At 35.3% G+C, this 22624-nt stretch overlaps 1 protein-coding gene across 1 annotated transcript in view; it reads left to right on the forward strand.

The window, feature by feature from the left end:
• LOC110462653 overlaps window positions 1-22624 on the forward strand; it is a 38677-nt gene that overhangs the window by 10582 nt on the left and 5471 nt on the right. Inside the window, exons 9-18 of the mRNA XM_021516720.1 lie at window positions 143-226; window positions 1625-1774; window positions 2169-2255; window positions 5242-5325; window positions 9378-9530; window positions 11040-11135; window positions 13472-13525; window positions 20039-20113; window positions 20347-20553; window positions 21311-21521. Coding sequence (XP_021372395.1) covers window positions 143-226; window positions 1625-1774; window positions 2169-2255; window positions 5242-5325; window positions 9378-9530; window positions 11040-11135; window positions 13472-13525; window positions 20039-20113; window positions 20347-20553; window positions 21311-21521 — 1201 coding nt within the window. The remainder of the gene's footprint in view (window positions 1-142; window positions 227-1624; window positions 1775-2168; window positions 2256-5241; window positions 5326-9377; window positions 9531-11039; window positions 11136-13471; window positions 13526-20038; window positions 20114-20346; window positions 20554-21310; window positions 21522-22624) is intronic.

The following is a 22624-nucleotide window of genomic DNA, read 5'->3' on the forward strand; positions in this document are numbered from 1 at the left end:
TTTGCCAAGATAACTTAGATATCTAAGTGAGCGATACAAGTCCTATGGGCCTCTTGTTCTTTGTCACAGCACAATAAAAAAACAAATGTATTTTAACTCGAGTAACCTTTAAGGCCCATGTGCTCATTGTTTAATATTATAGACACACCAAAGACATGATAAAAAGATGGAAACTGTTGAATGCAGTGGCAATGCAACTACACAGTGAGATGGAGACCTTGAACAGGTATGGTAAAAAGTATGAAAATTATGTTTAAAATGTTAACACAATATAAACTGTTATGTAACTATTCATGTAAGTACTAATGTACATGTATTGAAGCGTTTTAATGGTCTGACATTTCAGTTTGTGGCACTTGAGCAGCATGACTCTCTGCGATCCCAACATAATTAATTTTATTGGCTGTATACTGTAGTCGGATATCATGCCCCACTTAATGCAGAATTATCCCCTCCTTTTGGTCGTTGTTAAAGCTAAAGTTTGTCCGGAGTATAAGTTCAGCAAACCTGCAGAACGTATGTACCTTGTGAACGCAGAGTGTCACGTACCTTAAAGCGATATATCGGCCCTTTATATACATAGTAGAGGTTCTTTGTTTATTTGTTTATTTTTTTTTTAATTTTTACGTTCTTCAAACTTAAGCACTTATACATTTTAGAAGGTTATCTTGCTTTCTCTTAATACAGAGTTATGTTTTATTAGTAGTAGTATTTTGTACCAACGTCTTTTTTGGAACATAGCATCTTTCCCATTTCATCTATTTTCACTTACATTAGCCTGAATATCTATCCTGATAAGACAGAGTGTTGCGTACCAAAAGTGTTCACCAAACTCATTATTGTAATGCTTTCGGAAATGGGAGTGTAGCGTAATTAAATACGGAATGCAGTCTTACCTTATACAGGGTATTTACCCTTTTTGAAATGTATGATGCCAATGTTTGTCTCGAGGTTAGATTCCGTACGAAATTCACCTTCATTTTCGATTTTAGCTACTTTCACCAAGCTTATTTCGCTTATGAACCAAGGAAACTGAAAGTGTCAAGTACTGAAGTTTGAACTGGTGCTCCGTTATATACAGGAATATATATGATTCCTGGTGCCCGATTACTCAAGAACTTTGACGGAAAACCCGAACAGTTTCCCAGTTGAAAAATAGTCACGTACAGAGGAAAAAAATATTATAAACAAATAAAAGCTGCATCAAGTACATGTATGAAGGGCGTGTATTTTTGCGCCCTTGAACTTGATAAATAGTGTTAGATGTATGTTGTTAAAGGATTGGTCGAGTGGTTAACACTCCGGCCTTCCAAGCAGGCGGCCGGGGTTCGATCCGCGAAGTCGTCGCACGCATGGAATATTAGAGAAAGTGTTTTTCTCCTGCCCTCACAACTCCAACAACCCAGGTGTAGTATAAAATGGTCTGGAGTTGGTGTTGCGGTATCTGTGCTGTAGCATTCAATCTCAATGATACCGTTAGAAGCACGGTCCCACTACAAACAGAACACAATACATCTCCAGCACACACGCAGGCATACGCACATAGGGAGATGTAAGCCAGGTGGCATATGACTAGTAGTGTGGCTTTGGTTGGTTTTTCGTTGATATTTCATCCTAATTGCAGATCTGCATACCCATGCATGGAGGTGTATTCAGACATTGAACTTCATTATGGAGCTGGTGAATATCTCCAACGATTGAAAGCCACTGGTCAGAGTACCATACCAGACAAATGGAAAAAGATATCTGAAAAGAATTCAGATCTGATCAGACAGTAAGCTATTTAAAATATTTTTAAAAAAAATGCACTCCAAATGAAAACAAAACAACCTAGAATAAACTGACGTCTGTGCTTTAAGAGATCTTTTACAGTATGTGCTCCTGATTTGATGAAATGTTTAATATGTTTTCAAAAGCTAGTAAAACTGCATGGAATTACTGTTACATTAAGAACTAAAAAGTATCAAAAATACCTACCGGTGGTATTAATTATCTTCATTTTATTCAAAGCTTGTTTTTTATCATCTATTTAAATCAAACCATTCAATAAGTGATGTACTAATGGACTGGGAACAACTTTTTACGTACAAATGTATATTTCATGTCTACATTAAACTTTTGTATAAAATATTTAGATATGGAAACTATATCAAATATGTATTTTTTAGGATAAAAACCGAGGTCAGTTGCACTATTAAGAAGCTTCATGACAGAATATTGACGAATTTAATGGAAATGGATGCTACGAGAAAAGTGTACGTAACTTTGAAGCTATTGGATTTATTGATGGTTTTTTTTACGAGTGCCTTGATGTGTTTTGTAATGTATCTCTAAAGATTCACTTTGGTGTATTCGAGGTCATAGTTTACTACATGTATAATGGAGTAGAAAGACTGCTAGTTTTCCTTCTCTAACAAACTGTCATGAACATTCCTTGAATTCATCAAACGATATGTCCTCATTTTTTTTTAAGCCGCACACATTTTACCTGTCATCTTAGGTACTTAATAGATTAAGTTAAGAAGAATATCGTAGACATTACACGTGGAAATGAAATTAAAATGCTGCGCTACCTGAGGCATCTTAATACATTTTATACCTTTCATATATATATATATAAATTCCTTTACAAATTTATACAAATAAAACGTAGATTGAAAATTACCGTATATATTATACATTCCGTATAATGTTTCATGGTTGAGTGTCTGACAAGAAGGGGCCGCGATGACCAAGTGTTTGAGGCGTCCGACATTTCTCGAATGCATGTGCCCTATGTTTATACAACGGTTTGTCCATTTTATCTAACCCTCATCAGATGGTGGATCGATCGTCCTTGAAAATATTCATCGCTATTGTCGAGAAGAGCTGAACGGATCTTTCTTAATTTCCACGTGTAGATGTCCCTTAATCAGTAGTTGTACTTGCAATGTTTAAGACCCATTCCAAAGAAACGTGGGCCGGAAGTCAGCCATCTTATATTTTGCCTGGTGTTTTTTTACTATAATTTCTCAAGATTATGACGATTGAAGTTTGTAATTACTATTTTTTAGAGGGTCCTAGAAAGTTTCAAATACATGTTTATTTAATTAAACAGATGTTATGTTTAAACAACGCTTAAAAGAGAGAGGTGTGTCTTAGATTACCTTTTTTTCTCTGCTTTAAACTTGACCTTATCTACTATTAAACACGATCAGCCTATTATACCTTTATGATGTCCGAAGGTAAAGCAATGGGATGTATTGGATACTATACATCTAAAATGTTTTGGTTTTTTATAATTTACTTATCATAAAAAATGTTGCAACATTTTGATTGGAATACATAACCTTCATATCTATGTAATTGTCAAAAATAAAATATGTTTGGATATTACTATGTGTTTTCAACGCATCATACATAAAATATAACAATACACTATAGAGTCGTGATTGTTAGCTTCATAGAAAACATAGTCAGTAGGTATCATACGTAAACTACTTTTATTGGTTTTATGATGCAGTGGTGCTTGTTTGTGACACACTCTTGGTCTGATTTCACATCGGGAATACCACCCCAATACTGGAATAAGCTCAAGAGAAACGCAAAATATAGGTCTTAACAATAAGTACAAATTGATATTTTTCTTATTACATAATGTTGTTATAATTACTAAGGAATGCAGTACAAGCACTAGTAACGCTAATATCATTAACAGAAAAAATACCAATACATAAATAGCAACATGTAAGCTCGCAGTGCACATTCACAAAGCGACGATTTAACGTCATGCTTAGATATATTTGTCAAAGTTTTTTTGTTTTTATTTTGTTTTTATTTTTCCGAACGGATAGCTATATAAACATGAAAAAAATAAACATGCATGTGATTTACATAGAAATGTGTAACATACAGAGCAATTAAGCCTCCCTGCTGTTATCTACTAAAAATCCCAATTCTTTTCATTCAAATCTTTATTGCTCCAAACATGATACACTCACGCGTTTCCGGGGGCATGGAGTCGACAGTGTGTAGACTGATGTATCTAGTATCTCGTGATTAAATCAATACTTAAGTAAACCAGTCAATATGTCAATGATTGACCGTTCACAAAATATACATTTTGACAGACCCGATGCAGTAGTGTGGTTAGCTTTTATGTTAGTCATCCGGTCGACGGGACCAGAGACACGATCTCGGCATATATACGTCTTAGCGGCAAATGAAATAGAAGTCTTTTCTAAAACCATTCATGACCGGTCAAACATTTAAAATAGTCGCTGAACAAGAACCTCAAGGAGGCTTAAATCTCATATCTTACTGAATTATATCAATATGACAAAGCAGATATCTTTCAAATAGCGACATATATCGAAAGTGACATCCGTCGCAGTGTCATGATATTACTTTAATTCTTAACTATTTAGGTATAAACACTTCGATATGTGTTAAACAATAAAATTGATAACATATGTTGCACGAAATCTTATCCGTTAAAGCAAAACAAGGTGAATTTGTATTGAGCAGTCCTTTCAAGATGGCACTGAACCCGGTTGTCTAGCGTGACATATTAGAATACGGCACCAACAAATTAACTATTAATCTCTCCGATTTTTTTCGCAACAGCATCAGAAGTAACATTTTCGTCGTTGTAGGTACTTCAAGAACCGTTTTAAAAAGAACATTCAATGGATTTTCGTCGTCGAATATATTTATATATTTACATTTCCACTGCACAGAGTCTAGATGTTTTTACTGGGCCCAATGAATGTTATTTTCGTATAACTTACATTGGGCCATTGTGACGTCGCTACGCTTATGATGACATAACTGTAATGTTGGAAATTACACTGCTCCAATGTTATCTGGTGGTTGTTCTCTGTATGGATTTACCCTGACGTTGAAACGTGTTCAAACTAATATTATGTCTTTATTACTGCATGAACTGTAAGTTTATCAACATAAAATGTAAATATAAGAATTGGTCGTCATATTTTTGACATGCATTGGTGTGTAACATACTCGCACCATTCAATATGCAGTTAAGCCAATGTATGTTACACACAAATGCATGTCAAAAATATGACAACCAATCCTTAAATATCATATATTCACCAGTTTGGCAGAATGATGTACATTGCATTTAGTACTCAACAAGAAATATTCGGTTTACTGGCATGTATTTATACCGATGTAATTTCATTTCGTGATACCTTTATTTATTGTAAGTTTAGTACCGAATTTAAATATTTTTCTTTTTAGGAACTATATCAAACTATGCAGCAGATATACTGGACTGACGGCAATTGTATCGAAACTCAACAACATCTTGTCGAACATTTGCAGGTAAGTTACAATTGTCAGGTACACTAGCTGCTGTGTTGTCCGAACTATTCTGACGTTTTATCGACTTTTTTTATATCCGTGTGTCGTCGATTTACGTCAGAACTTCGACCCTCTATAATATGCGGGAAATATGCGACCCGCGCCCGGAGCGCACTTCAAACTGATATTTTAGAAACAAATCGTCACTTTCACACACATGTCACACATGGATCGAAATATCAAGATGATAGCACAAGATGAACCTACATAACATGCCTCAAACAACCAATACAATCACTAAAAACATGTTTTTTCAAACTTACTCTGTTTTACTCTAGTTTAGATAGCCCCGCCTTCTAATGCTACGTGACTAAAATCTCGCCGGCCTACGTCATAACGTTGGGAAATACCTTCGGTAACGTGAGATCTCGTCAAGTCATGTGACATTGCTCATGGCCTAATTCCCATTAAAAACATGGGTTGGTATAGAAAACGTTGTAAAATACTTTTCGTAATGATCTTTGAACCATGTAATTGATACCATCTAGTGCATAAAGAATAGATCTTTCGATCCATGTGCGACATGTGTGTGAAAGTGACAATCTGTTTCTAAAATATCAGTTTGAAGTGCGCTCCGGGCGCGGGTCGTATATGTACCGCATATTAAAGAGGGCCGGATTTCTGACGTTAATCGACGACAGACCGATATGAAAAAAGTCGATAAAACGTCAGAATAATTCGGACTAGCTGCTGTGCAAATCCTGACGAATTGTCATATGTCACTGCTGCAACCTTTGTTACATCGGGAAACAGCAAGTATACAATAGAAATACAAGGAAGATATCGGGGAAACAATACAATAAATCAGCCATTACACAACACACACAACCATATCACAGTAGAATAACTCGAAAGTGCTTGAAAGGGAGGACAACTGGAAAGTCAGGGAAATCCATATGGGTAAGGGAGGAGGGGGATCGGATGAGCAGAAACAAGAGGCCTTAAGCTGTATCATTTTTATGACCGTATTTTAACACCCACTGAGAGCGGAATTGTTAAACAAACTGCCTTCCTTCTGATTGCCAGCAGTATAAGAGAGCTATTTTGCGAAATATGTGTTAATGGTTTCTAACAGCTGTCTCTATTGACTAGGCACATTGTGGCTTAGTGAGTTGTTTGCAGTGATTTAGAAGGGAGACATCGGTTATTTACACTCTTTGCTTAATACAGGCGCTCGCAAAAAAGTCTGTAACTACTGTTTGTATCATAAACTAACTCAGTATTAAGTATGTGTTGTATATACTCTGATCATATGAATATCATGATATAAAGTGATATTAAACCAGAACAATCAGATTTTTTATCACACAGGTTAATAAGACTTCACGCTACGCTGTTTACATGTTCTCTTTACTACCTATCGTAAAGAAGGCGATTTGGATCCAGACCTTTTTAGCTAAAACATTGCTCTAAACCTGATAATGCAAATCACTGCCATTAGTATAGTTGTCGCCTTTCATGGTCCGTTTAAACATTATTTTCGATGAAAAAAAGGTTAAATATTTAATATCACCATTTCTCGAACAAGAACAACGATAGATTGTTCTTGTTCGGGAAATGGTTAAAACTTTAGACGAAAAAACAGTCAAGAGGCTTGCAAAAATCAAAAATTTAGATATCTATCAAAAATCTGATAGGAAGGAAAAATCAAGATAAATCCTCGATATCATGTACGAACGAGAAAACTTTTATTCCATTATCATACTGCAAAGGAAGGTAAAATACAAACCAATCAACAATAAAAAAAAAAAGCAATGAACCTTACCTAAATGTTGTTAGTTTCGGTACAGGTAAATGATATAATTCTGATCGTCGCTGATCATCAATGTGGACCTAACATTAAATTGACATCATATATAGAGAGAGAGTTTAGATAATGAAAGAGATTATGATTTCTTTCTTTCAGTGAATAAAGTAGAAATATTCGACGCATAGTACATATTCATATAAAACACTGATATGTTTATAATCAAACCGAGCTTGAAGCGTGATACATGAAATGATAGTTCTAGTACAATAAAACATAACCTGTACCCCCATTGAAGATTGGAATTGTATGTTGTTGCTATAAAAACAGATTATTTAGTATGCAAAGAAACATGCAAGAGGATTTAACGAAAGGTAAGGCATGGATCTCTAATAAGTTTTCGTACGAAAGTATCGATTACAACCCACTAAGTCATGACTTGACGTTATGTTTTATAAATTTGTATGAACCATACTTTCATTTATGTGATAGTATCATACTATTAAGCTGAAATAGCCATAGATATGTGTTGAGCAAGAAATTGATATTTTATATATCTACCATGAAGAACGTTCGTGTTATCCTGGTAATTAATGTATTAAATTGTTAATAATTTGTCTATTGATGTATTGATAAAATATTTTATAAAATTATTTTATTAACCTATATAACATTAATCGGATACCATTTGAAACATACTTTGAATGTATTTTTAAGCAATGAACGGTCCCTGTAAAACGGTGTGAGGAAGAGACTGGTAAAGTTTCTGATTTGAATGTTTCAACGTGGAAGAGTTCTTACTAGTTTTATAACTCCCTTCCCTCACACTTTTTATGGGGGTATATAGTAATAGATTTGTCAACTCGTCCATGTTTATGTCCGTCGGTGATGCAGTGCGTCAATCCTGTCCGTAGAAACATGTATCGTGTACAATATATCTCAAGTACCCCTGAACACATTTGCTTCATATTTACATCATAATATAATAATCTGAAGTTCTGCACCGGATGGTGGTAATCGGTCAAGGATGAAGTGTCAAGGGTCACAGTCTAAAATAATGTTTTATTCGTATGTAGTACGGCTTGTATAAACGATATCTCATGAACCCATTTGATTTATTTTTTACACTATAGAAGGATGACAATGAGATGTAACGCCCTCTGCATAATTTGGGATTTGCGTTTGTGCCCTCTTCTTTGGTGAACAATCGCGAACAAAATAAATCTGCTGCACTCAAACAATGAGGATCTTAATCTATATGTTTTTGTTGTTTTTTTAACTACCTTTTGTTTCCTAGTGCTTCGTTTGGTGATATTTCACTTTTGGCTTTAATGTTGAACGTTCGCCCAGGTAAAGAAGGAAATAGGGTCAGTCCTCTTGCCGGGACATACCAACGTCCTTTACAAAATGGTAGTTGTAATCTACTTCTTGAAGTTCGGCAATTAGGGAAATGCCAATAACGTGTTCGCCCGTTGTTCAGTATAATGCGATTTGGCAGAATACTATGCTGGGCGCCTTCGGCATTGTATTTCTATTAGAAATGCTGTAAAGTCTACATCAAATCCGCGCTATCGCAGCATGCAATTACACCAACGTACCTTGTCTCCAGCACACGCGTGCATGCATGAATTGCCGACCTGATGGCACTTCCTTAAATTCCTTCTCGCTTTTGATAGGAGGTTAAACCATATCAAATCAACTATATACATGCATGTACCTGATGAGAATGTATGGGTCCCCAGTCAGGCATAAAGTGTCAAAGCTTATGAAGAATGTCAGTGCGAGTTTACGCTTACTTCGTTTTTATCAGTTTGTTGCAACGTGTTGGTTGTTAGGTTTATCTTACCTAAGCGTCATGTTCAATACAACTGTCAATGTGCGCATGTGTATGGTAACAAGTATGTGCTTTATAACTGATAAAAAAACGTCTGATACGAAGATGTTATGATAACATGCATCTCATTTGTCATAGTGAAAAACAAAATGGCCTTTCAGAAATAACACATTAAAAAGTAAATAAGGATATATACAATTGATATCAAGCTGGGCATAATTAACTAGAGAACTATAAGGGTGGATGCAAAGAGAAATCGCACGTTAATGTGTTTGTATGACATATGAATGTAATTGTTACAGATGTCATTGAATATGGTAATATGCTCTGGGAATACTTTATTATAACATACAAATAAATGAACTATTTTCTCTAAATTCCAATGCATTATGTGTTTATATACTTATGTTGTCAATGCGATTACTATTGTAGAGGCGAACAAGTACTTCACGAAAGTTTCACTGAGGAGGAAACGTGGTACAATGAGTTCGACTATTCATACGTCGACATGTATTTCAAAAACGCTAATGTCAAGGGAGACTCAGAGACAGAATGGAACAGAGCAGCAAAACAGACAAGGCATAAGTACGTGACATTTCTCATTTAATCTATATGGCATTTCAATACATATGTCATATCAGAAATTGTCTAGTTAACGACAAACGGGGTTGACGGTAATGCATTTTTATTGTTTAAAGTTTCCGTTTCTATTGTCGTGTATTTCCACATCCTGGTTTCCTTTTTTGGATTTGATCTCATTAGGGAAATATATGTATATATTTACATTTACTGGGCCAGATTCCCAAATTTACATGTTCGACGTTTTTGATATCTCGTCCCTTCTTTCTGGTACTTATCTCTCGTTGACTCACTTTATGTGATAGCGCATCTTGCGCAAGAATAGGTCCTCTACATATATTTAGTAGTTAGAGTAGCTAGAGTTTTCTAGAGGGATTCTTCTCCGATTTTGGTTATCATTTGACGGGTCGTCGTTGTGTTTCATTGTGCGAGTCGTCTTAGTGTCTTTAGCCGAGGGGACTATTGGTTTTATATCATAGCTATATTTTCAATTATAGTATATCAGTTATATCGTCTTGTAGTATGATGTATATGAACATGTAACTGTTCTGTTTCACTGTGTCTTGAAAAAGGAGCGGATCGCTCCGAAAATTTGACAACCTTAACTTGTCCACACTGTTGGAATTACTTCTTTGCCCCTTATATATTTATATATAGATTGACAACCTTAACTTGTCTACACTGTTCGAATTACTTCTTTGCCCCATATAAATTTATATATAGATTGACAACCTTAACTTGTCCACACTGTTGGAATTACTTCTTTGCCCCCTATATATATATATATATATATAGATTGACAACCTTAACTTGTCCACACTGTTGGAATTACTTCGATGCCTCATATATATTTATATGGATATACCGTATGAGCAAAAGAGTACAGTCACACGATAGAAAAACATGCGTTTTGAGCTTATTTCGGGTAAGTTGAGATTGCCCTTCGACATTGTAAACGTCATGATCCTAAATTAATTCTAAAGAAATCAACGCGTCTTGATAAAATAATATGTTATTTTAGTATCGCTCTTAATCCTGTCAAATTTCAAATACTCATTTTATAAAAAAAAGGGAAATGCTATTATATGCCTACTGTAAAGTAAACTTTTCAGTTAAATCACTGGATGTTGCGATGCATAAGACATTCTATATTTTCAATTAATGGTTAAAACTTATTTGCATGCATCCTGATGGAATAAAGCATCGATATTATAAAGATGAAAACACAGATGTCGGCGGATATCTCTAACGGAAAGTTGGACATAACGGCTCTCTGATTCGCCTTATTCGCTGTCAATCGCTACTATTTAACTTTTACATACGCTGATTTAAATGTATTGAATAATACAATCGAAATACTTCGAATAGACGAAAGAAGATATACTTTAAATGATCTGAACGAGTTTATCAAACTTATAATACAACAGCGTGAAATGTGAAAGAATTTCAATTACAATATAAGCCTTTCGACGGCCTCAAGCTACTTAGGGTATTTTTTTATTTATTTTTTTACAGTTTGGCCACCAAAATTGTTGAATGGTGTACTACCTTACATCAGCAATATGGTGCTTTGGTTAAAGAATTAAGGACTCAAAGAAAATCAGTGCGACCGTAAGTTACCATTTTTTATGAATATTTATCTTTATGCAATGTGTTTATACAAAATGGACATGTACTGGTTTAAAATCTTTATAATATTCACCTGGTTTGCGTTTTGTAAATTATTGTACAAAAAATTAAAATCAAATTTTCATTAGATAACATCATTTGTTTTTGTTAATAAGCTCACCTGGTCCGAAGGACCAAGGTGAGCTTATGCCATACCGTGGCGTCCGTCGTCCGTCCGTCGTCTGTTCGTCAACAATTTCTTTAAACGACTTCTTCTTCTTAACCACTGATTGGAATTTAATTAAATTTAAATGGAAGCATCCTAAGGTGGGGTGGATTGTAAATTGTACAAATAGTTTGGATGACCCCCCAGGGGGCTGAGGAACGGGGCCAAAAAGTGTTATTTGGCTATATTGCTTTAAGCGACTTCTTCTCTGGAACTAAATGATGAATATCAACCATATTTGACTTGGTGCATCCCTAGGTGGTTGGGATTTAAAATTGTACAAATCGTGGGACTAACCCTTCAGGGGGCTGAGGTGCGGGGCCAAAAGGGGCAATTTTGGCTATATTGCTTTAAGCGACTTCTTCTCTGGAATTAAGTGATGGATACCAACCACATTTGATTGGAAGCAGCCCTAGGTGGTGGTTATTCAAAATAGTACAAAAGCGTGGGCCGATCCTCCAGGATGCTGAGGGGCGGGGACGAAAGCGGGCAATTTGGCTATATTGCTACAAACGACTTCTGTAGAACCATGCACTGAATATCAATCATATTTGATCAAAAGCATTCATGGGAGGCAGGGATTCAAAAATGTACACTGGTGGGGCTTACCCCACAGGGGGCGGAGTGGCTGGGCCAAAAGGGGCAATTTGGCTAAATTGCTTTATGCGACTTCTTCTCTGGAATTAAGTGATGGATACCAACAACATTTAATTGGAAGCAGCCCTAGGTGGTGGTTATTCAAAATAGTACAAAAGTGCGGGGCTGATCCTCCAGGGTGCTGAGAGGCGGGAACAAAAGCGGGCAATTTGGCTATATTGCTACAAACAACTTCTTCTGTAGAACTATGCACTTGATATCAATCATAATTGATCAAAAGCATTCATGGGAGGCAGTGATCCAAAATTGTACAAATGATGGGGCTGACCTCCCAGGGGGCTGAGGGGCGGGGCCAACAGGCGGCAATTTTGCTATATTGCTACAAACAACTTCTTCTGTAGAACTATGCCCTGAATATCAATCATACTTAATCAAAAGCATTTATGGGAGGCAGGGATTCAAAATTGTACAAATGGTGGGGATGACCCCCCGGGGTAAGGAGTAGGGTCAAAAAAGTGTATTACTTTGTTGAAGTCCCCACAGTATATAACTATATATACAATTGCTGAGTATAAAGAGAAGAATACACATTTGCTTCCAGGATGGCCCTATGGTCTAGCCCCACCCTTAGAGACAAAGTCCCTGGGTCATAACTTTAAAACGGTTGAGATCCCAACCCCAAAATTATGTATACAAATGCTGGGCATAAAGAGACAAATGCAGTCATGATATTAGAATAGACCCTTGGGTCTGACTGATCCCCGACGGACAGTTTCTTAGTCACAGCTTGGAAACAGTTGAGATCCCCACCCTATAACCATATTAAATACAATTGCTGAGTATAAAGAGATGAATGCATATATGCTTCCGGGATGGCCTTGGGGTCTGCCCCACCCTTGGAGACAAATCCTGGGTCATAACTTCGAAATGGTTTAGATCCCCACACCAAAACTATATATACAATTGTTGGGCATAAAGAGACGAATGAAGTCATGCTATTAGAATTGACCTTAGGGTCTGCCCCACCCTTGCAGACTAAACCCCTGGGTCATAACTTAGAAACGATTGAGAACCACACCCCCAAACTATAAATAAAAATGATGGGCAAAAAGAGACGAATGCAGTCTTGATATTATAATTGATCCTGGGGTCTGGTCACAACCCTAGGGACCTAGTTTCTGAGTCACAGCTTGGAAACAGTTGAGATCCCCACCCCATAACCATACATAAAATTGCTGGGCATGAAAAATCTAATACAGATATGCTTCATATTCCCTTGGATCTCTTTGGAGAATATTTTGCCATAATTGCTTAGATATCCAGGTGAGCGATACAGACCCTCTGAGCCTCTTGTTGAGTTGTGTGCTGAACCCACTAACATTGATCCATAAGTACATTCCGTGTTCTTACATGTAACTTCTGAACATTACGTTCTTGTGATGAAGATACTATTACAAAAAATAGTCCATGTATCCCTTTATGACTACACATCCATATAATGTTTCGTTTTTTTCAGTGGAATTAAGACACACGTTGCCGAGTTAGAGACAAGGGTTGTTCAACAACAGAGGTAAGTCTTGAAATATCTATATGTATATATTTTATTTAACATTCCAAATATTGTATAACCCCAAACTGTGTTTTTTTAAGATATTTATATTTATATACAGCTTGCACGTACAGATATATAAGTATTTATATAAATAAGTAAACAATAGGGAGGATGATAGGCTATAAGATATTTGCAAACAGAGTACAGGAAACAACACAAACATACTTTCTTCTTTTCACAAGATCACACTTCCAAACAAACTCCATATACAACATGCTTTTATAAACAAGGATAAATGGGTAAATATACAGAAAACAAGTATATACTTTTACACAATACACATGTTCATCGACATCTACACACACACACCAATATATAAATAAGTATAAACAGACAGACAGACACATCAAAATTCTCACATATTCGAGGAGTTAAAACAAAAAACAAACAAAAAACAAAAAAACAGCGAAAACAACCTCTGTGCAAACCAGTCTAAACGAAACTAAAATTTTATGTAAAATATCCACACCCTTTGTTTTGATATTAAAGGCCTCAATATCATAATAGTGAATTGTTTAAGGTATGAACAAAATATATCATTGTATCATCTCTGCAAAAACCTTGAAACGCTAACGGTAAACCAAAAAAATATGCATGCATGCACATTTATATATCAACGTATTATCCTATGGAAATTTCTTTTAAATATAATTATGTAGACATACATTATCAGCGTTTTTGCATACTACCACATATAATTAAATTATAAAGTGTGTTTTACCATTAAAAATTCTAACCTAAGTTAATGCAAATTGTTGGATAAGATATTAATTTATAATGACTTGTCTAGCACCTGATGTGACCAAACACTATGGGCTTGTTTCAACAGAGTATTGGAACAAGATGAATGTGTTCTGTAGTTTCAATTTCTGTGTTTTACATACTATGAACGTTAGCATTTGGAGCACAATCTTTATTTTTTCAATTGTTTAGTAGACACGGTTTGTTTTAAACGGTTGTTCGACAGTGTTTTCAGCAGTTAAAGTAACATAACATTGAATTTAAGTTTTACGTCTGCAAAGGCTAAAAATAATTATTTGGGTCTGATATGTTTTTTAATAAAAATGTAAAGTGTAAGAAACTGCTCTATATGTTTACTTGCATTTGTGTTCTTCTATCCATACCTGTAAAAAAATGTTCTTCTAAAACAAAATGGTCCAATATTTATCATCGTTCTTGAGCAATCTTCGTTTCCATGTTGACTAAAGGTTAGAAAAAATGTATCATTTTAAAGACCCCAATTGACATAGCTTTGGACTGTAGTTTCTCTTACCCTGGACTACGATGGCCGATATGTGCCGGCAGAAACGTCTCATGACTTGATATAAATCTGCCCGGCAATTTTCGCAGAGAAAAATATGTCCGGCAGAAACGTATCATCACTTTTTATAAATCTGCCCGGCAGTTTTCTAAGAGAAAAATATGTCCGGCAGAAATGTATCATGACTTAATATAAATCTGCCCGGCAGTTTTCTTAGGGAAAAATATGTCCGGCAGAAACGTATCATGACTTTTTATAAATCGGCCCGGCAGTTTTCTCAGAGAAAAATATGTCCGGCAGAAACGTATCATCACTTTATATGAATCTGCCCGGCAGTTTTCTCAGAGAAAAATATGTCCGGCAGAAATGTATCATGACTTAATATAAATCTGCCCGGCAGTTTTCTTAGAGAAAAATATGTCCGGCAGTAATGAATCTTGACTTAATATAAATCTGCTCGGCAATTTTTTGGTGAAAAAGATGTCCGACAGAAAGGTACTTTCAATATATCTACCAGATAAAAGGGGTTAGCACAGGAGTGTTATCTCAGGAAACTAAACAGAACACGAAACCTTATCCCGAAATTAATTTCTTTTACCCTTATGTGGGCTTAGGAAATGGCAGCGGACACCATTATAACTCTCGTGTTAAACAAAGCCCAGCAACATAACTACACATATGTTTCAACTAATTGGCATGTATCATTTAAGCAGTATTATCATCTGCAATATGTGCAAGCCATTAACATTCATTTTTGTTTGATGTACTTTATGTGTCTTTTACATTAATTATAAAGACTAGATATCAGAAAAAACTCGTTCAGTTTCAGAACTATTGATATTTGGAATGGTCTGCCCGAATATGTCATAAATTCAACAACTATAAGAGCCTTCGAAATCAATTTAGACAAACATTAGCAAAATCTAGAGCTTAGATACAATAATTTGGCTAGTTACAGACAGATATCAGGAAGTGACAAAGCATATTATTTATAGGTACCATTATAAGATGTGGATAAAGAGGCAGTCAGTATCCAGTAATCATCCTATTAAAATGAAGAAAATAATCTGATAATCGTACATAATGTATAGAAATAAGCACATCCTAAGTTTTCCCAGTAATATTGATAATTTCTCTTTGAAAGGCATTTTTTCTGAAAACTGATTATGAAGACAGAGAGAATGAGATTAGATTCTCGCTAGTGGGTGATGGCGAATTTACTTTTAATGATTTGCGGTACTATTGTTTTAAAATTAATTCTTTCCTCCCATTGCTTCGACATCCGGAATTAACCGGCCAGTAAATCTTGTGAGAAATATTAACATTATTACAATGTTACCCCTAATACAATATGTATTTACACTTTATTATCTATACTGTAACCCGTACTGAGCTCTGAAAACTGTAGTTGTCATGTTTATTCTTATACCCATTTCCAGAGGGAGCATTTCCAAGGGCTACCTTTCATACATTTCAGCCGGACATATTTTTTCTCTGAGAAAACTACCGGGCAGATTTATATAAAGTCATGATACATTTCAGCCGGACATATTTTTCTCTGAGAAAACTGCCGGACAAATTTATATCAAGTCATGATACGTTTCTGCCGGACATATTTTTCTCTGAGAAAACTGCCGGGCAGATTTATATCAAGTCAAAATACATTTCTGCCGGACATATTTTTCTCTGAGAACCTGCTGGGCAGATTTATATAAAGTCATGATACATTTCTGCCGGCCCATATCGGCCATCGCACTGGACAGGTGTATCCGCACTTTTACCGGTGTGAGATTTCCTTGTTTCACCCTAAGGTTGAGACGGGGGATTCCTTTTTTCATAACAATGACATGACGTCACTTCAACAATACAATGACGTCACTCAACAATTCATCAACGTCACGTAAACCCTAAATTTAGCCTGTGACGTTAACATAACATTTTGTATATATACGATACACAATGGGTGAACAGGATAAGAGAAAAATGAATAATTCACCCTCTTGTTGGTGAGATCGGTTAAAACTTATATTTACATCTTTAAGAACTGTTGTATAATTCAAAGTTACAACCTCATCTTGATTAACTTGGAAATAAACACTGAGCTAATTAAATTTTGTTTCCCCCAATTACCTTTCATCTACGGAGGTGAATGTCTGCACCTTATTTCTTGCTGGCAATATCTAGATTATTTACTCTCAGTCCCGATATTTTACCAAAGCAATCTTAAACATCCAACGCTTTGTTGAATGCGTTTCTAAATGCACCTGAAATTACCAAGGTATCGTCTGCAAGCTGTGAGAGCTTATGAGCTTATGTGTTTCTGATCTTTCTGTCGGATTGTATTGCCCTTGATGTTTTTATTGATTACTGTTTATTGTCTGTTGGCTATACAAGCTGAAGCCAGTTTAAACACAATTTCTGATAAAGTAATCAGTCTCCAATTTCTAATAAAATGTCGAACTTTATATCCCGTTGAAATACAGGTACTAATACAATATCTTCGTGTAAACAATAGGTTACCATTATACCCAGAATTTGAAACTCTGAAAATGCAATATTTCTCCAAAAACATGTTTTGAAAAAGTCACTAGTAAAACCATTAGACCCGAGTGATTTACAGTTAATTCGCCTTTTAACTTTACACGTCCGTTAGTTTTACAAATTCTAAACTAATTAAAAGAATATCTTATTCTAGTCTTCAATATGATCTGAATGGTCAGCAAATAATTGTTTGTGATTTTTTTGTATTGCTCTAAGGATCTTATCGCGACCAGTTATAATATTTCAACTTCATTAATATTTTATTATCATGAGTGTGTGTTTCTAAGTTACAAAAGTATTTTGATGTTTTTCCCGTTATTCCGCTTTTTTCTAAACACAAGCATGCACCGAAAGTAGCCCGGATGTTATGTGTTCATAACTCAATCATTCAATTATTTCTCACTTCGAGCCAAGTCTATTGCTTATGTACAGTTTTGTTTGTGTTTTTTATAGTTATTATTAGTGGTGATATTCATCCTTTTCCTGGTCCAGATGAAAGCAGTCTCTCCATGTGTGGTATCAATGCAAGCAGTCTCTGTCTCATTCAAATACTTGCAATTACCACAGATTCAATAAAATTGTAAGCGTGCAGATAAACATTCACATAATGACATTATAACTAATACTGAAAATAGTTTAAGCATGAATAAAACTATCAGTGTTTATGTCGAGATAGAAACTGACAAGAAAAAGATGTTACCATTAACGTGCGCGATCGATCTATCTCATGTAAATGTAACCTCGTTGTTATGTGACGCATTGTCTAATTTATATCATCTTAAAACTTTCTATACATTAAACTTTAAATCACATATAAACCACAAACAAACCTAAGACAAATCTGAAACTACAAGCTAAATATAAATTAGCCCTCGATAATGCTTATCTAGATACTATTTTTAATGTTGACGACGACTCAGATGACATAGCTGAGAATGCTATCTATTACACCTCGGAAATGACATAGTTTAAAATGTCACCCACTTTAAAGATATATAATAGTTTTATCCCAATAAAATAGTCACCATTCGGTCCCGTGATAGGCCGTGAAGACAAACGAAGTCAAACGCAGAAACAGGGCTTTCCTGCGTTTGAAGAAGCTAAAAGAGGTATGGACAGATTAGGGTTTTCCTTGTCTATAAGGAGACAAACCATTCCTAAAAAAAAACTAAAATAAACGATAAAATAAAATATTATCAACAAACTCAGCATCATCGATTTAAACAGACACGTTTTTGGTCTGTATTCTGAAGTTTTCATAAGCAGGATTTTTTTAACATTTATATCAACTGGTATATTTAACACAATGTAAATCGCTGAAAAAAGAGGTGTTTTGCCTACTTCTTGGGAAACCACCCGTGTTTACCCTATACACAAGGCTTGAAGAAGCTAGTAATCAACTTCAGACCTATTTCTTTACTGTCTAAAACACCAAAATGTTTTGAAAAACGAGTAAAAACATAGGCTCGTACTCGTCATGAATCATTTGGCGAATTATATTGTCTAAGACAGCGAGAAGTTATAGCAACTAAAACTTTTTAAAAGCTGTTTTGTTTCGTGTATCTCTTAGAAAAGGGTCTTTATTTCTTTGAGAGTTTTGTTGTCAAAGAAAAGCGTACGGACATATAAATACATGGTGGTTAATTAGTTTTGAGCAAATTTTGTGGAAAATACAACAAAAGCCAAAATGAAATATCCTGAGGACGATATTGTGAGAATGAATGAGCTCCGGGTTGGCAACGTCTTTCCTGAGTTCGGTTTCAAGATGTTCAAGCTTACTTTAGATATTCGTATGGGAACAAACTGTACCCCTCTTCTGGTCGATTTATTTCTGTTTTTATATGAAGCTAAATTTTATTGATGAGCTCATCAAGACTGGTAACAAACATGTAGCCAACTCCTTCGATTTCACATTCATGATATCGACAATGTGCTGTCTTTGAACAATAAGAAATTAATTCAATGAGTCAGTGTCATCGATGAAGCAGAAGACGCTTTTCCTTTCGGAACACCATGACCTATTCTCCTTGTACGTTTTTAGGATCTACATGTCAATCTTTCATTTGTTCATATTCAGCCCTGTTTTATCAGGGTGGATAATGCACTCGCTTTTCACCGAGGCGACCGGAGTTCGATTCCCCGATCTAACCTAAAACGTATTGGGTCACCTACCAGACCATGGTGGTTTTCTTCGAGATCTTCTAAATCCGGACCAACAGGAATTTCAACATTTGTTGTTAATAATTGAGGTTTATAGTTTTAATTGTTACCGATTTTGAGTTCGAATTATTGTTTTGTTGACACTCTTATTTTTTTCAGTGGCACCCATACACACGTTTCCGAGTTAGAGGCTAGCATTGTTAAACTACAGAGGAGAGTCTTGTGAACTAATTTCAGCTTAATAGTAGGGCTGATACCATGGGACAATAAGATGTCAAATGTCGAAATCGTATTTTGTAATATATTTATTTACCGCAAATTCTTAAGGTTTCTACCCAAGCAAATACATCATAAACGTGAATTAAATACAATCAAACTTATCTTTGTAAACTTAACACCTTGACATAAATGTTTGCTACTAAAACCGTGTACGTTTCTTTATAATGTGAAACGTGTATCATCAATATAACATTATTAATTAATAGTGAGATAACTCTTAACATTCACAGCCAGATGACAAAGATGGAAAATGAGTTCAAAACCAAAGAAGCTCTTTGGTTTGAAAAAGATTTAAGGACACAGCAGTAAGTATTTTTGTTTCTAGAATAAGTTTTATAAAATATCAAATGGTGAAATAATATTTCTTAAAAACTGCATTTGCTGTTAATGTATTTACTGATGTTTTATCTTATTATGGGTGCACTAAGTTTCTTGATGTGTATTATATTATTATATGCATCAAATAAAATATGAATAAGTGCGTTGTAAGTCGAATCTTATCCGCCATATATATTCTGTACATTGGTTCTTTTTATAGAACAAATGCAGATTTGACGTCACAGTTAGACGATGTAAAATACAATGCGGATTATTTAAAAAAACAAATTAATACACAATGGAACCAGTATTTGGTACAACTGACCGATGAACAAAGCCGGAAGTTTGAAACTCAACAAGCAAAACTAGCTGAGGCAATGAACAAAATGGCAGCCTTGAGACGGGAGAAAGAAAATCTACTTACAAGGTATATACTGCCTTTTCCTTGTCTTTCCAACTATTTATACATGTGTGACCAATCTTTATGAATCATTTGACGATTAAAAAAAGAATATATTTTGTGACTTAAACTATTTTGTTCTTCTGCTTTCTGCACCCATGCAGATAGGAGATCGGAAGAAGATATACCTGCTGTTACAAACTGCGTGGTATCGTAAGAGGCGATAAATGTGTGAAAGCCCCTACAGAATTGGGGATTTGTTTTTTTGCCCTCTTCTTTGAAACACAAAAGCGACCAAAATGCATCTGCTGACCCTTTGCAATATTTGGAATTCCTATATTTTCTCTACTAATATTTTCCTTAATATTTCCTAGCGGGTTGCTTGGCAAAACCTCACTTTTGGGCTTAATATTATACGTTTGCCCAGGTAGGGAAGGCAATTGGTTCTATCCCCGGTCCTTAAAAATATTAGTTGTTATTCCCTGCTTTACGTTCAGCATTTAGGGAAATGGCAACAACTGGTTCACTCGCTATCGGTATATTCGAACCGGGCGGAATTGCTGTGATTGGTGCCTTTGATATGGTATTTCATTGAGATAACACTACAAAGTCGGCATCAGATTCGCACTATCAAATTGAAGCAACTGCCACACTTATATTTTTATTTGATTTTTTTGGTTTATCTATAGATTGGGTATCAATTATAATTTCAGAAATAGCTTTTCATTTATGCACAATTTTACTAATTTTTGATACGTGATTTAGTTTTACTGTTTCTCTAAAGGTTAAGTAAAATAGCTGGGAGTAAACTTGTTCATGGCAACCCCGCCATCACAGATCTCAGTGATGCCAACCGCCCTACAAAGCTATCGGAGAGGTACTCAGAGCTGTATGACAACGAATGGACTGACGCTTTAGAGGAGCTGATAGATAGAAAAGACATCGTCCAAGGCGAGGATGTTGTCTGTACAAAAATACTCCCCGCTATTCTAATTGTATGTATGATCTAAACGCGTTGTTTAACTTTATTTTTCGAATAGTCCCGTTGATAAGTAAAATGTTATGAAATTGTATGCCTGTACAAACTGTTCATAGCATTTACCGTTATTTATATATATTAAAAGGTAACGACTGCCCGAATGCCGAATGTACTGTAAATTTAGCGGGCTCCAATTTTTGCGTTAAATGCAACAGGAAAGTATATAAACATTATTTTAAATTAGCGCATTCATAATTTTAGCTCAATATGTAAAGCGATAAAAGCGATTAAATCAAATCACTGTTACAATTTTGAGGTTTTTAAAGATATGGGATATGGGTTACGTCACGGTAGGGAGGTATGGATATTTAAATCTTTTGTTTTTGGACTTCAAAGATGGTTGTAGGTATTTTATATGCATACTTAAGTTATGGTAATTATTAATGAAATGAACATTTACAGTAACTGTCAACCTATAGATGGTGCCATGCCATTGTACACCAGTTTACATTCTGTGGAAAAACGTAATGAAGTACTGCTGTTTCTTTGCATGAACATAGAGGATAATATTCCTATTTGCATTGTACCAGAAGGAGTGATGTTAGTTTTATTAGAACTGGTTATTGTTCGGACAAAATGTCATAGCAATATACACGGTCCCCGATGACTTTGTAGTTGTATTGCAAATACAGTCATATAGAACTTACTCCGAAACCAACAAGTTCTAATTATTCAAACTCCCTAGCTCTCTGTTGTCAGATGTTCGACTATCAGCACATCGGGGTCGAACTAACACTATATACAATAGTCAGCACCTTCTAGTTTAAGTTACATGATGGCTTAATTGGAAACTTGCGATAATAAAAGGACACATTTTGACAGTCGGCGTCAACACCGGTTTAAATAACCTTCCATCCACGTTGGATGACTTAGCAAAAGGAGAGTGCCAATTTTGGCCTCTGGTTGCTGCCACCGATAAGGTTTATATTTTTGTATTTAAACAGTATACGTTGATATGCCGTGATTAAATAACATGAAAATAACGTCAGCTTTTTTTTGTTAAACTTTCTTCAAATGTTTGATGTATTGTGCAGCATTAAAGCTGCAAAGTGTAAAACT

Source organism: Mizuhopecten yessoensis, unplaced genomic scaffold (assembly GCF_002113885.1).
Source record: "Mizuhopecten yessoensis strain PY_sf001 unplaced genomic scaffold, ASM211388v2 scaffold10821, whole genome shotgun sequence".
NCBI lineage: Eukaryota > Metazoa > Mollusca > Bivalvia > Pectinida > Pectinidae > Mizuhopecten > Mizuhopecten yessoensis.